Source organism: Artemia franciscana, chromosome 3, assembly GCF_032884065.1.
Source record: "Artemia franciscana chromosome 3, ASM3288406v1, whole genome shotgun sequence".
Lineage (NCBI taxonomy): Eukaryota > Metazoa > Arthropoda > Branchiopoda > Anostraca > Artemiidae > Artemia > Artemia franciscana.
In genome coordinates, this window is record NC_088865.1 from 9,239,485 (window position 1) to 9,254,795 (window position 15,311).

At 37.9% G+C, this 15,311-nt stretch overlaps 1 protein-coding gene across 1 annotated transcript in view; it reads left to right on the forward strand.

Moving 5' to 3' along the window:
* Positions 1 to 1,368: 1,368 nt before the first annotated feature.
* Positions 1,369 to 15,311, forward strand: part of LOC136024847 (keratin, type I cytoskeletal 9-like) — a 46,571-nt gene continuing 32,628 nt past the window's right edge. The window contains exon 1 of the mRNA XM_065700346.1: positions 1,369 to 1,442. Coding sequence (XP_065556418.1) covers positions 1,422 to 1,442 — 21 coding nt within the window. The 5' untranslated portion in view covers positions 1,369 to 1,421. The remainder of the gene's footprint in view (positions 1,443 to 15,311) is intronic.

Sequence of the window (15,311 nt, forward strand, 5' to 3'; positions counted from 1 at the left end):
CATTGGGCAAATTTCATAACTTATAGGCTTATCCCGACGGATTGTGGAGAATCATTTTACATCAAAATATAATTATTTAAACTTTAAACTATACTGAACAAAATGGATGTCTCAAAGTTTTTATTAGATAATGTTGGGGAAAATATGGGCATGGAAGTTGGTCCAGTTGCACTCCAATCTCTTTGGTCACTTGAAAAGGGCACTACAACTTTTAAGTCCCGTTCGAATGCACCCTCTTCCACTCTTCTAGGACCATTGTTTTGATACAATCACCCTTGGGATAAAAACACGCTCCTGTGATCTTTCACCTGGCGAAATTCCAACATTTTTGTAGATAGGAGCTTGAAACTTGTACAGTAGGGTTCTCTGCCACGCTTAATCTCGCGGTATGATTTTCATTGAGATTTATTTAATTATGGGGAGTGCTTTCCCTCTATTTCAAAAATTAGGCAAGTTTCTTCAGGTGCTTAACTTTTGATGGATAACGCTAAATGTGACGAATCTTATATATTTGGAATCAACATAATAAGCTGATTCTTCTGATGTATCAATCGAGATTAAAAATCTGTTTTTTTAGAGTTTCGGTTGTTATTGAGCCGAGTCACTCCTTACTTACAGTTTGTTACCACAAACTGTTTAAAACTATGAAATCTTTTGTATTTTTTATGACTTGAAAGCAATTAACGGTAGCAAGGCCTGTTCTTTACCTTTTTGGCTAGGGTCCTCCTTTACTTTTATGGCAAAACACGCCTCGACACAAAAGTCGGTGTATGTATTTCGACAAAAGAATATGAAAGTTGCGAATGCAATTTTTTTTTACGCTGACTCACTGGATTACCATGATATTGCATGAAAAAGCCATCATTTTAAGCGTTTTTAATAAAATTAATCTCCCAAAAAACTTCTAATGTTGCTTGAATTTCCCTTTTACCAAATAATTTTGCCATCCCCTACCCTCTTTGTCAAAAATCAGTAGAGATCATTCAACAGCCCTCCATAAGAAATAGACTAAATTAATTCCAAAAATAAGCTAAGAGGCAGGCTATACAGATATACTCAATTAAAAAAAACGACATGAAATTGCTCAACGTAGACCAAAAATGACAGTTTATTAAATTTAAAAAAATGAAAAGCCTACTTAATCAGCCAAAACGGTGTGAAACCAAACTATAAATAATAACTAAAACTTAAGCACTATGGAGGTCACATTAATGGGTATTTCGATCATTCAACAGTGAAGGGACATTGAAAGAATTAGTGCTTATTGGATCTTAGCGTTGAATCCTCAAGTTTTGTCACTTAACCTCGACTGATGATTATGCAATGATACATACAAGAAAGATATAAAATAAAAATTAGCCTGTAAAGAATCATAGAAATTTTCGTGTTGTTATAATAAACAATTTGGGCTAACTGTAAAAATGAAGCTTATAATTTCTATGGTAAGTCATTTAACATCAGATTCATTTGGGCTAAAAGTGCGTAGAGGACGGGGTGGACTAGTTTCCTCCGATCACTTTGAATTTTAAAAAGGGACTAGAACTGTCAATTTATAATCTAATAAGTCTCCTCCAAAGTTTATACGACTATCCTTTCTATAGAAAACTAAAATTCCCCTGAAGCATAACTTACAACCCTTGAACCCTGGACTCTGAGGGGTTGTGTCAACCCAAAGGCATTTCTTTTTGAAGTTTTGACTGTTTTAAACAAAATGGCTATCTCAAAGGTTCTGTCAGGTACGTTTCGGAAAAATAGGGTGTAAGGGGAGAGCTAGTTACCCTCCGATCAATTTTGACTCTTTAAAAGAAAATAGAACATTTGATTTCCAATCTAATCTGCTCCCTTCGAAAATTGTACACTATCCTTCCGTAGAATCCTTATATGCTCCAAGGCATACCTTACAACCCTCTACCCATGAATTTGGGGGAGGCGGGTGTCAATCCCAGAGACATTGCTTTTTACGCTCCGATTACTTTCGATTCTAAAAATGGGGAACTAAAACTCTCACACTCCAATGAAAAAGCCTCTTTGGAAGTTCAGTCAGCCACATTTCATTTAACATAGCCTAGGTATCTAGTTATTCAATTGATTTTTAATCAAACAGTCTTGAGGTAATGAGCTGAAAGAGTGAGTAATGAAATTTGCCCAATTTCGGAAAATGAGAAAATATCCCGAAAATGTCGAATGATCTCAATTAAAATAACACCATTAAATTCAGTGCATCATAGATCTCTACTGTTTAGCTTCAAGCTCCTACATGCAATTAAATAAAAAAACAAGTTTTTTCTAACTGAAAGTAAAGAGCGACATTAAAATTTAAAACGAACAGAAATTACTTCGTATATGAAAGGGGCTGCTTCTTCATCAACGTCCCGGTCTTTACGCTAAAGTTTGGCTCTTTCTCTCAACTCTACTTTTTAAAACAGTAAAAAACTTTAGCGTAAAGAGCGAAAAGACTTTAGCGTAAAGACTATCAGAAAATGACACTAATCCTTCCCTGGAAGTTTTTTTTTATTGTTTCCTATTTGAAGTTATTAATGCTAAAAAGTTTTTTTTTCTAAATATATGCCTTGAAATGGACAAATGTGTAAAAATCCTTTCATCACCCCTATCAAAGATAATATCCTGGGGCTTAGGGTATACACTCGAAACCCACCGCCCTCGAAACGAAAATTCCGGATACGCTTTTGCCCCCATCACCGAGAGCCAGTGATATCTCTCATAATCTAGAAGAAAATTCAGACATAGTAATATTCTGGCAAAGGCGAAAACTCTAAAAAAATTCTTTGGAACAGCTACGGGACACAAGCAAAGATGTTAGCCCTTAACTGGCAGGGTGAAAAAATAAAGTAAATACAAGGTGGAGTTTGCGGGACCCACCTTTGAGAAATTTGAGGAAAATACTGATGCACATTTATCGTAGTTTCGCTTACGACATATTTAGCTGTATCGGTTAGGAACACTAGGACACAAAAATCATTCCACTATTCACATTTGTGGCCTAGGAACTTGCCATGTTCCATAAACACATTTTTTTGGCACGAACTATAGGTATATTTGAATTTTCTGTCCTTGCTTTGGGGGTAGATAATACAAGAAACTTTTTGGTCATCATATTTTGAAGAAGAATCCTAGGGTACAATCTCAGCTGAAAATCATGCATGGTTGTTCATCAAATTACGCAGTGCTTGTGGGATCCTTCACAAGGTTGCTCCAATCCTAAGTTGGCGGTCGATGAGGGATTGTCCTAGCTCTATCAGTATTTTTCTTTGAATCAAGTCTTTTTTGTGGCGTTAAGTCAGAATGACATTGGCATTGACTCTAGCTATGTCCATCATCACATGCCACATCTCCTTGGACCATCTTCTGTGCGGCGTATACGGCGTATAGCATTTTGCTGTAGAGAGTCCACTTACTTTTAGCTGCATCGTACGTCATGATGATCCCTGATTTATTAACTCTCATGTTCTGTCGCTGCTGAAAATTGGATCGACAAAGTAGGAGTGACTGTTTTTTTTTCTTTGGAACCTAAGACACCATGTTCAGGTGGTCTGTAAATTTGAAGATAAAAGAGTTACGTTCCCTTGTATGACTAACAAGAAAAAGGGTGGATGTCTCTTTCTCCTTTTCACCATGCTTATGTTGGTCATTCTAAAGAGCCTTAGCATTTGAACGAGCTCTATGGACGTGAGCCCGTTCCCGGCTATGACGTTGGGGTGGGAGCCATACAAGTCATAGACAAGGGCTGTATACACATTGCAACTGAAGAATTATGGATCTTAACCATAGGTGTTTCCGTTCAAAGTAGACAAAGACAGATAAAATGTCTAAAAGACCGCTAGACACTGAATCCTGATTCTATACTAGTGCGTCCTCTAAATACAACTAGTATTTCATCAGTCGTCAAGCACTCGCCTGCTGAGTAATTTACTTTACAGTTTGTGACAAAGAGGGCAAAAACCTCTTTGGTGGGAGCTTGAGGTCCACCTCTTTCGTGATGTTTGTACCTATCATCGAGCCAAAGACATTTTTCCAGATATAGGAATCGCTTCAGGCTCATCTTAGCATGGAAAATGTCCCACCCAGCTCCATCAGCAGCAAAAAGACCTTCACAATCTTCACTGCCCGACTAGAATACTCAAGTGAGATACAGAAAGCCTAAAAAAGGCTCGTATCTCTATGACTTCGACTGGTTTTGAGTACGTTTACTTATCTACAATGCTAAAGCTATAGTACCATTGACTCGTCAGTCTTGACATTGGAATGAACGACAATCTTCTCAATTACCTCGGCTGCGATGAATTGGTCCTATGCTTTACGAATGGGCTTTCTGTCGTTATTCTCTTACGTTTCCATTGAGACCTGAAAAGTATGTAACATGACTAAAGGCTCTTGTACCTCCTCTCTAAAAAGTCTTTGCCTTATTCGTAGCATAGCTCTGGTTTGGCAGTTGTTCCATAGGAGACCAGATTCTAGCTATAAACGATCTTTTCCAACTCTGAAAACCAAAGAAAATTGGAACTACCAACAAATTAAACTAAAAAAGGTCCAGTAAAAACCATAGTTTTTTTTCTCAAACGTAGGACACAAATAAGTTGAAATGAAAGTAATCAAACAGTTCGTGGTAACCAACTGTAGTAAGGAGCGGTCTGGCTCAATAGTAACCAAAAATCTAAAAAATGAGATTTTAATACCAATAGCTACATCAAAAGAATTGCATTTTAATTCTGATTTTAAATATATAAGTTTTATTAAGTTTAGTCCTACCCATCAAAAGTTACGAGTCTGATAAAATTTGCCTTATTTTAGAAAATAGGGGGAAACAACCCCTAAAAGTGATAGAATCTTAATAAAAATCTCACTATCAGATTCAGTGTATCAGAGAGCCCTATTGTACAAGTATCAAGCTCCTATCTACTAAAATGTGGAATTTTGTATTTTCTGCGAGAAGGCAGATCTCGGATCAGTGTTTATTTGTCTTTTTTTGTTTTTTGTGTTTTTTTCCCCTTGGGGTGATCGTATTGAGCCAGTGGTCCTATAATCTTACGAGAGGGCTCATTCTGACGGAAATTAAAAGTTATAGTGCCCTTTTTATGTGACCAAAAAATTGGAGGGCACCTAGGCCCCCTACCACAATAATTATTTTTCCAACGTCACCGAATAAAAATTCTTATATAGCCATTTTATTCACCATAGTCAAAAAACCTTATAACTATGTCTTTGGGGACGACTTACTCCCCCAAAATCCCCGTGGGAGGGGCTACAAGTTACAACTTTGACCAGTGCTTACATATAGTAATGGTGATTGGGAAATGTACAGATTTTTTCAGGGGGATTTTGTGGTTGGGGGAGGGGTTGATAAGAGGGGGATTTGTCGGGGAAACCTCCCACGGAGGAATTTGCCATGGGAGAAGAAAATTTCCACGAAGGGAGCGCAGGATTTACTAGCATTATTTAAAAAAAACTGAAAAAACTGATAGTAAGGAGGAGCATTAAAACAAAACAAACAGAAATTATTAAGCATATGAGGGGTTCACCTCCTCCTAATTTCTCGCTCTTTACGCTAAAGTATTTTTAGTAATTTCAACTATTGATTCTACGGCTTTTGTGATTCAGGGGTCATTCTTGAGAAATTGGGACAACATTTAAGCTTTAGTGTAAAGAGCGAGGTGCTGACGAGGGGGTAAGCCCCCCCCCCCTATACGTAATAAAAACATGAAAATACAGAAGTTTGTTACGTAAGATAATTTGTAAGTTACGTATATCTTTTACTAATGAAAAAATTCGTAAAAAATAAAATTTTAGTTGCCTTTTTAAGTAACCAAAAAATCGAAGGGCAACTAGGCCTCCTCCCCTGCTCCTTTTTTCTAAAAGTCATTCGGTCAAAACTATGAAAAAACCATTCAGCCAAAATAATAAATATGCAAATTTCGTTTCTATTAATCATCTGCGGAGAGCCAAAATCAAAACATGCATTGATTCAAAAACGTCCAGAAATTTAATAAAAAAAAGAGTTTTCTTTAACTGAAAGTAAGGAGCGACATTAAAACTTAAAACGAACGGAAATTACTTCTTATATGAAAGGGGCTGCCTCCTCATCAACGCCCTACTCATTACGATAAAGTTTTTTATGTTTTAAAAAGTAGAGTTAAGAGAAAGAGTAAAACTTTAGCGTAAAGAGAGGGGCGATGATGAGGAGGCAGCCCCTTTCATATAAGAAGTAATTTCCGTTCGTTTTAAGTTTTAATGTCGCTCCTTACTTTCAGTTAAAAGAAACTTGTTCTTTTATTTAATTGTTCTCTAAGACGGTCTTAAAAACTAAAGTTGATTTCCTTGCTAAGCCAAAAAAAAAAAAATACACAAACTGTAGGGTGGGGTCTGCTGAACCCAGAGCCCTGTACCTACGCGCCTGTAAGTAATTTCGAGATATTCTTTTGTCGAGGCTTAGAGTTCATTAGATCCGAAAAGTACACGAGATATCATCCTCTTAGCATAATCCACTAGTACTATATGGACAAAAAACATAGCGTCGGAGTCTGAGAGAATGGGTCAATCGGGGTCAGGAAGGTCGGCGTCGGGGTCAGAGGGTCAGAGGGAAATACACTACCAGTTAGTGCTAAAAGATGGTTCTTGTGTCTTTCAGGATAGATTTTGTTTATTAAAAGAGCCATGAGCTCATATGTGCTCATATAAAGAGCTCATCTAAAGTGACTTGTGACATATGTCACTTGTTAGAACTTAAAATTAGACTCGGTGCTAGAGTTATCGATTTTGCTGCTCTTTGTTTATGGACAATTATTACAAATATAAAGTTGCAAATACAGTGTATCAAGTTTCCTTAAGATCTGATAACCCATTCGTAAGATAAACAGACCTCAATTTTCATGATTCCAACTCCCTCTATCCCCCCCAGATGGTTGAATTGAATTTTATCAAGTCAATTTGTGCAGGTCCCTGACGTGCCTACCGATTTTCATCGTCCTAGCAAGTGCAGAAGTACCGAAATCACCAACGCACTGGAAATTTCCCCCCTCCCCAACTTTCTCAAGGAGAACGGATCCGGTCTGGTTATGTCATTCACGTATCTAGGACTTGTACTTATTCTTCCAATCAAATTTCATCCAGATCTCTCCGTTCTAAGCGTTTTCCAAGAGTTCTGGTTTCCTAGATTTCTGTTTCACCCCTCCACCACCCAGTGTCTCCGTATCCAACCTAAATTTAAAACGGAGCATCTGAGACCTGACATCTTTTTCTATCAAGTTTCATTAAGATTCGATCACTCATTCGTAAAATAAATATACCTTAATTTTCATAATTTCCCCTCCCTCCAGTCCCCCCAGATGGTCGAAACAGGGAAATGACTGTTACCAAGTCAATGTGCGCAAATCCCTGACACGCCTACCAATTTTCATCGTCCTAGCACGTCCAGAAGCACTGAACTCGCCAAAGTACTGAAAATCCGCTCGAACTCCCAAAGTGAGTGGATCTGGTCCGTTTATGTCAATCACGAATCTAGGACTTGTGTCTGTTCTTCCCACCAAGTTTCATCCAGATCTCTCCTCTCTAAGGGTTTTCCAAGATTTCTGGTTTCCCCCTCCAACTCCCCCCAATGTCACTGGATCCGGTCAAGATTTAAAATGAGAGCTCTGAGATACGAGGTTCTTCTAAATTCTTTCATTAAGATCTGATAACCCGTTCGTAAGTTAAAAATACCTTATTTTTTAGTAATTTTTCCGAATGAACCGTCCCTCCACTTCCCCCCAGACGGTCAAATCAGGGAAGTTGGTGCCTGCCAACTTTCATCGTCCTAGCTTATCTGGAAGTGCCTGAAATAGCAAAACTAGGATCGACAGACCGACCGACCAACGGACGGACATAAATTACGATCGCTATATGGCATTTGGCCAACGGATAAGTGCTATAAAGATGGAGCAGACTGCATGCAATTTTGGTCTAGACATTTAGAAAGTGGCTTTCATTATCAAAGACTACCTAAAGTTTAAGTTCCAAATAAGTTTTAATCTTCCCCTTCTCCATCATTCACATCCCTAACAGCATGTGACTTGTTTTATAATCTATGGGGAGAGCAGGACACAGAAGACATTTTGGCACATTTGTAAGGTTGTTGTTTGCTAACGTAAAGAACTGGTGCTATGATTGTGCTATTTCGTTCCTTAACTAGGTTCCAAGGCAGTGTGCAGCCTAATTCTTTGGAAACGAAGTAGGAATCTAGGCTGAAAATAACTAACAACTTAAATTTATTTCCAAATTTATACAGAAATAAGATGTAAAGATTAATTTTAGCTTAATATTGATGAAGTGGATCTTGTCTTCCGGGTAATATCTCCTAAATAGATGGGCTTCCGGTTAGCTCTGTCTTGAATTAAACAAAAAAAAGTTTTTTTTTTTTAACTGAAAGTATGGAACAAAATTGAAACTTAAAACGAACAGAAATTACTCCGAATATGAAAGGGGTTGTTCCCTCCTCAACGCCCCGCTCTTTACGCCTAAGTTTGACTCTTTCTCTCAACTCTTACTCTTTAAAACAGTAAAAGTTTTTATTTAATCACATAAAAATCATTGTTAAAAAGCTGCTTAGTATAATATTATATGCTAAGATTGGCTGAAAAATAATACAAATAAATTATTGTTTATATCGGCCATTATTTAACAAAATTCTAACTTTAGCGTAAAGAGCGAGGTGCTGACGAGGGGAAAAACTCTCTTATATAAGTAATATGAGGGGGGTTCGCCCACTCAATACCTCGCTCTTTACGCTAAAGTCCTAATTTTGTTCCAATTCTTTAAGAATGTCCCCTGATTCCCAAAAGTCGTTTAATTAGGATAAATAGCTCTTTTGAAATTACTAAAAATGCTTTAGCGTAAAGAGCGAGATATTGACGAGGGGGTGAACCCCTGATATACGTAATAATTTGTGTTCGTCTTAAGTTTCAAGATCCTCTTACGTAACCCTCTCCCACCTTCACTAGAAATAAAAATCCCCCTGAAAATGTCTATACACCTCCCAATAACCAATGCTATATGTAAACAATGGGGAAAGCTAATGACTGGCAGACCTTCTCCCGGGGACTCTGGGGGATTAAGTCATCCTCAAAGACAAAGTTATTAGATTTTTCGACTATGTTGAACAAAATGGTTATCTCAAAATTTCGATCCGGTGACTTTGGGAAACAAAATGAGCATGGGAGGAAACCTAGTGACCCTCCAATTTTTTTGGTCACTTATAAAGAGCAATAGAACTTTTAATTTCCGTTTGAACAAGCCCTCTCGCAATATTCTAGGACCACAGGGTCGATACGATCACCCCAGGAAAAAAATCACGGATCCGTGATCTTTCATCTGGCAAAAAATACAAAATTCCACATTTTTGCAGATAGGAGCTTCAAACTTCTACAGTAGGGTTCTCTGATATGCTGAATCTGATGGTGTGACTTTTGTTAAGATTCTATGACTTTTAGGGGATTTTTCGCTCTTTTTTTAAAAAATATGGCAAGTTTTTCTCAGGCTCGTAACTTTTGATGGGTAGAATTAAACTTGATGAAAATTATGCATTTCAAATCAAACAGTTCGTGGTAACAAACTGCAAGTAAGGAGCGACCCGGCTCAATAGTAAACGAAACTCTAAAAAACAGAATTATGATGCTAAAAGATACATCAAAAGAATCGGCTTTTAATGCTGATTTTAAATATATAAGTTTCGTCAAATTTAGTCTTTTTCATCAAAAGTTACGAGCCTGACAAAATTTGCCTTATTGCGGAAAATGAAACAGTTCAAAATAGGGATGATACCTTTTTATTGATAGTGAATAGATATAAAATTATTTAACTGGATATTTCGAACACATATACAGTGTTCATCATCAGCAGTAAAAATGTTTTACTGCTGATGATGAACACTGTATATGTGTTCGAAATATCCAGTTAAATAATTTTATATCAATTTACTGTCAATAAAAAGGTATCATCCCTATTTTGAACTATTTTACTTTCGTCATTGAAAGGCAGTGTGGTCTTCGAAGTTATCTATTTCGGAAAATAGGGGGAAACACCCCCCTAAAAGTCACAGAATCCTAATGAAAATCCCACCATCGCATTCAGCGTATCAGAGAACCCTATAGCAAAAATTTCAAGCTCCCGTCTACAAAAATGTGGAATTTCATATTATTTGCCAGAAGACAGATAACGGGTGCGTGTTTATTTGTTTATTTTTTTTCTTCTTCCCCAGGGGTCATCGTATCGACCAAGTGGTCCTAGAATGTCGAAAGATGGCTCATTCTAACTGAATTGAAAAGCTCTAGTGCCCTTTTTGACTGACCAAAAAATTCCGAGGGCACCTAGGCCCTCTCCCACGCTCATTTTTTCCAAAGTCAACGAATCAAAATTTTAAGATAGCCATTTTGTTCCGCATAGTCAAAACCATAATAACTATGCCTTTGAGGATGACTTACTCCCCCACATTCCCTGGGGAGGGGCTGCACGTTACAAACTTCGACCAGTGTTTACATGATAATGGTTATTGGGAAGTGTACAGACGTTTTCAGGGGATTTTTTTGTTTTGAGGGTGGTTTCGAGGGGTGGGGGCTATGTGGAAGGATCTTTCATGGAGAAATATGTCATGGTGGAACAGAAATTCAATGAAAAGGGCGTAGGATTTTCTAAAATCACTATAAAAATACAATGAAAAAATAAACATGGAAAAGTTTTTTTCAATTGAAAGGAGTAGCATTGAAACTTAAAACGAACAGAGATTATTACGCATGTGAGGGGTTCTAAAAATACTTTAGCATAAAGAGCGAGGTATTTAGGAGGAGATAATACCCCGCTCATTCTGCTATAGTATTTTTAGTAATTTCAACTATTTATTCTACTTCCTTTCTGATTCAGGGGTCATTTTTAAAGAATTGGGACAAAACTTAAGATTTAGTGTAAAGAGAGAGGCATTAACGAGGGTACAAACCCCCTCATATACATAATAAAAATTTAAGAATATAAAAGTTTGTTACGTAAGTTAATTCTTAAGTTACTTATATTTTTTACTAATAAGAACATTCATTAAAAATTAAAATTTATAGTTGCCTTTTTATGTAACCGAAAAATTGCAGGGCAACTAGGCCTCCTTCCCCACCCCTTATTTCTCAAAATCATCTGATCAAAACTAAGAGAAAGCCATTTAGCCAAAAAAGGAATTAATATGCAAATTTTGTTTTAATAATTTATGTGTAGAGAGCCAAAATCAAACATTCATTAATTCAAAAACGTTCAGAATTTACATAAAAAACTAGTTTTTCTAACTGAAAGTAAGGAGCGACATTAAAACTTAAAACGAACAGAAATTACTCCGTATATGAAATGAGTTGTCACCTCCGCAGTCCCTCGCTCTTTACACTAAAGTTTGACTCTTCGCCACAATTCTGCTTTTTAAAACAATTAAAAGCTTTAGCATAAAGAGCGAGGGACTGCGGAGGAGACAACCCATTTTATATACAGAGTAATTTCTGTTCGTTTTAAGTTTTAGTGTCGCTCCTTACTTTCAGTTAAAAAAATAAATCTAAAACTAAAATCTAATTCTTTTGAGCATAAGAAAGGTGACAAGAGTGAATGTCGGAATTATCGAGGCATTAGTCTGGTCTCTGTAGGTAGCAAATTACTGAGTAATATGATACTTTTTAGACTGAGACATGCTGTAGACAAAGTTTTAAGGGAAGAACAATGCGGTTTTAGAAAAGGTAGAGGATGTGTCGACCATGTTTTCACTCTTAGGTTAATAATTGAGAAGTCCCTTCGTTGTCAAACACCTTTGGTCCTTAGTTTTATCGATTATGAGCAAGCTTTCGATTCTGTTGATAGAACAGCGTTAACAAAGGTCTTATCGTTATATGGTATACCAGAAAAATACATTAAAGTGATTTGCGCTATGTACGAGAATAATACTGCTGCGGTTAAGGTAGGAAATGAGGTTAGCAACTGGTTTTGTATTAAATCAGGAGTTAAGCAGGGTTGTGCTCTATCCCCCTTTATATGGATCATTTTGATGGACTTCGTCTTAAGGAGCACAGGAAAGGCAATTGGAGACCATGGAATCAAATGGGGAGGAAGAACGCTCCTGGACTTAGATTATGCTGATGATTTAAGCATATTAGATGAAAGTGTGAGCAAAATGAATGAATTTTTAGAGGTTTTACGAGTTCAGGGTGCTAAAATAGGCTTGAAAATTAATGTTAAGAAGACTAAGTCACTAAGGTTAGGAATAAGTGAAGATGAACAGGTGACCTTAGGTAACGAAAAGATTGATCAGGTTGGGAGCTTCAGTTACCTTGGTAGTATTATTAGTAAAGATGGTGGGAGCAGTGAAGATGTTAAAAGTAGAATAGCTAAAGCTCAGGGTGTTTTTTCACAGTTAAAAAAAGTTTGGAAGAATAGAAAGATAAGCCTACAAACCAAGATTAGAATATTGGAAGCTACAGTGATGACAGTGGTCAAATATGGCTCTGAAGCATGGACACTCCGAAAAGCAGATGAAAATTTACTAGATGTTTTCCAGAGAAATTGCCTACGGATTGTTCTGGGTACCCGGCTGACTGACCGTATTTCAAACAGTAGGTTGTACGAAAAGTGTGGTTCAATCCCGCTTTCTAGGGCTATAATGAAAGAAAGGTTGAGATGGCTAGGCCACGTTCTACGGATGAAGGATGACAGATTACCGAAGATTGTCCTTTTTGGCCAACCGTCTGGGGCTACACGGAAAGCAGGTCGTCCTTGTCTGGGTTGGGAGGATGTCATAAATAAGGATTTAAAGGAAATGGGAACTTCCTGGGAGGGTGTAAAGAGGGAGGCTTTAAATAGATTAGGTTGGAGGAGGAGCGTGCGTAGCTGTGTTGGCCTCAGGCGGCTTGGTGCTGCAGTGAGTTATTAGTAGTAGTAGTAGTAGTAGTATATATTTGTATAAAAATTCTGTTTTTTTTTTTAGTTTTGGTAACTATTGAGCCGGGTCGCTCCTTACTTACAGTTTGTTATCACGAACTGTTTGATAGGTTCTTATGGCACTTGGTATTAACCTGGTGACATATAGAAATCGCAAATTCTGTCGGTCTGTCGGTCTGTCTGTCGGTCCCGGTTTTGCTACTTTAGGCACTTCCTGGTAAGCTAGGACGATGAAATTTGGCAAGCGTATCAGGGACCGGACCAGATTAAATTAGAAATAGTTGTTTTCCCGATTTGACCATCTGGGGGGGAGTGGGGGGCCCGTTAATTTGGAGAAAATAGAAAAAATAAAGTATTTTTAACTTATGAGCGGGTCATGGGATCTTAATGAAATTTGATCTTTGGAATGACATTGTGTCTCAGAGCTCTTATTTTAAATCCCGACCGCATCTGATGACATTGGGGAGAGTTGGAGGGGGGAAACCTAAAATCTTGGAAAACACTAAGAGTGGAGGGATCGGGATGAAACTTGATGGGAAAAATAAGCACAAGTCCCAGATGCATGATTGACATAATCGGAACGGATCCGCTCTCTTTGGGGCAGTTGGGGGGGGGTAATTCTGAAAAATTAGAAAACATGAGGTATTTTTAACTTACTAACGGGTGATCGGATCTCAATGAAATTTGATATTTAGAAGGATATCGTGTCTTAGAGCTCTTTTTTTAAATCCCGACCGGATTTGGTGACATTTGGAGGGAGTTGGGAGGGGGAAACCTAAAACTTGGAAAACACTAAGAGTGGAGGGATCGGGAAGAAACTTGGTGGGAAAAATAAACACAAGTTCTAGATATATGATTGACATAAACGGAACGGATCTGCTCTCTTTGGGGTAGTTGGGGGGGGGGGTTATTTCTGAAAAATTAGAAAAATGAGGTATTTTTAACTTACGAACGGGTGATCGGATCTCAATGAAATTTGATATTTAGAAGGATATCGTGTCTCAGAGCTCTGATTTTAAATCCAACCGGATCTGGTGACATTGGGGGGGAGTTGGGAGGGGAAAACCTAAAACATGGAAAACACTTAGAGTGGAGGGATCGGGATGAAACATGGTGGGAAAAATAAACACAAGTCCTAGATACATGATTAAAATAACCGGAACGGATCCGCTCTCTTTGGGGTAGTTGGGGGAGGGGTTATTTCTGAATAATTAGAAAAAATGAGGTATTTTTAACTTACGAACGGGTGATCGGATCTCAATGAAATTTGATATTTAGAAGGATATCGTGTCTCAAAGCTCTTTTTTTAAATCCTGACCGGATCTGGTGACATTGGGGGAAGTTTGGGGTAGGGGAACCTAAAATCATGGAAAACACTCAGATTAGAGGGATCGGGATGAAACTTGGTGAGAAAAATAAGCAGAAGTCTTACATATGTGATTTACATAATTGGAACGGATCCACTCTATTGGGGGTGGGGGGAGGGGTAATTCTGAAAAATAAGAAAAAAATACGTATTTTTAACTTACGAAGGAGTGATCGGATCTTCATGAAACTTCATATTTAGAAGGACCTCGTAACCCAGATCTCTTATTTTAAATCTCAACCGGATCAAGCGTAATTGGGGTGCAGTTGGGGGGGGACCGGAAATCTTAGAAAATACTTAAAGCGGTGAGATCAGGATGAAACTGGATGGGATGAATAGAAACCTGTCTAAGATACGTGACTGACATAACCGGACCGGATTTTGGACCGGACCGGACCGGGTAATTTTGAAAATTGAGGTATTTGTAACTTACGAAAGGGTGACCAGATCTTAATGAAATTTGATATTTAGAAGGATCTTGTGCTTTAAAGTTCTAATTTTAAATTCCGACCAGATCCTGTGACATTGGGGGAGTTGGAGGGGGAAACCGGAATTCTTGGAAAACGTGAAAATTGGGGTATTTTTATCTTACGTATAGATGATCGGATCTTAATGAAATTTGATTTTTAGAAGGAATTCATGTCTCAGACCTCTTATTTCAAATCCCGACCAGATCTTTTGACATTGGGGGGAGTTGGAGGGGGAAATCTCGGAAAAACCCTTGGAGTGGAGGAATCGGGATAAAGCTTGGTGGATAGAATAAACAAATGTCCTTGATACGTGATTGACAGAATCGTACTGGATTCGCCCCCTTTGGGGAGTTGGGGGGAGGGCTTCAGTGATTTGGTGAGTTTGGTGCTTCTGGACGTGTTAGGACGATGAAAGTTGGTAGGCGTGTCAGGGAGTCGCACAATTTGACTTGATAAAGTCGTTTTCCCAGACTCGACCATCTGGGGGGCTAAAGGGAGAGGAAAAATTAGAACAAAATAGGTATTTATACTTA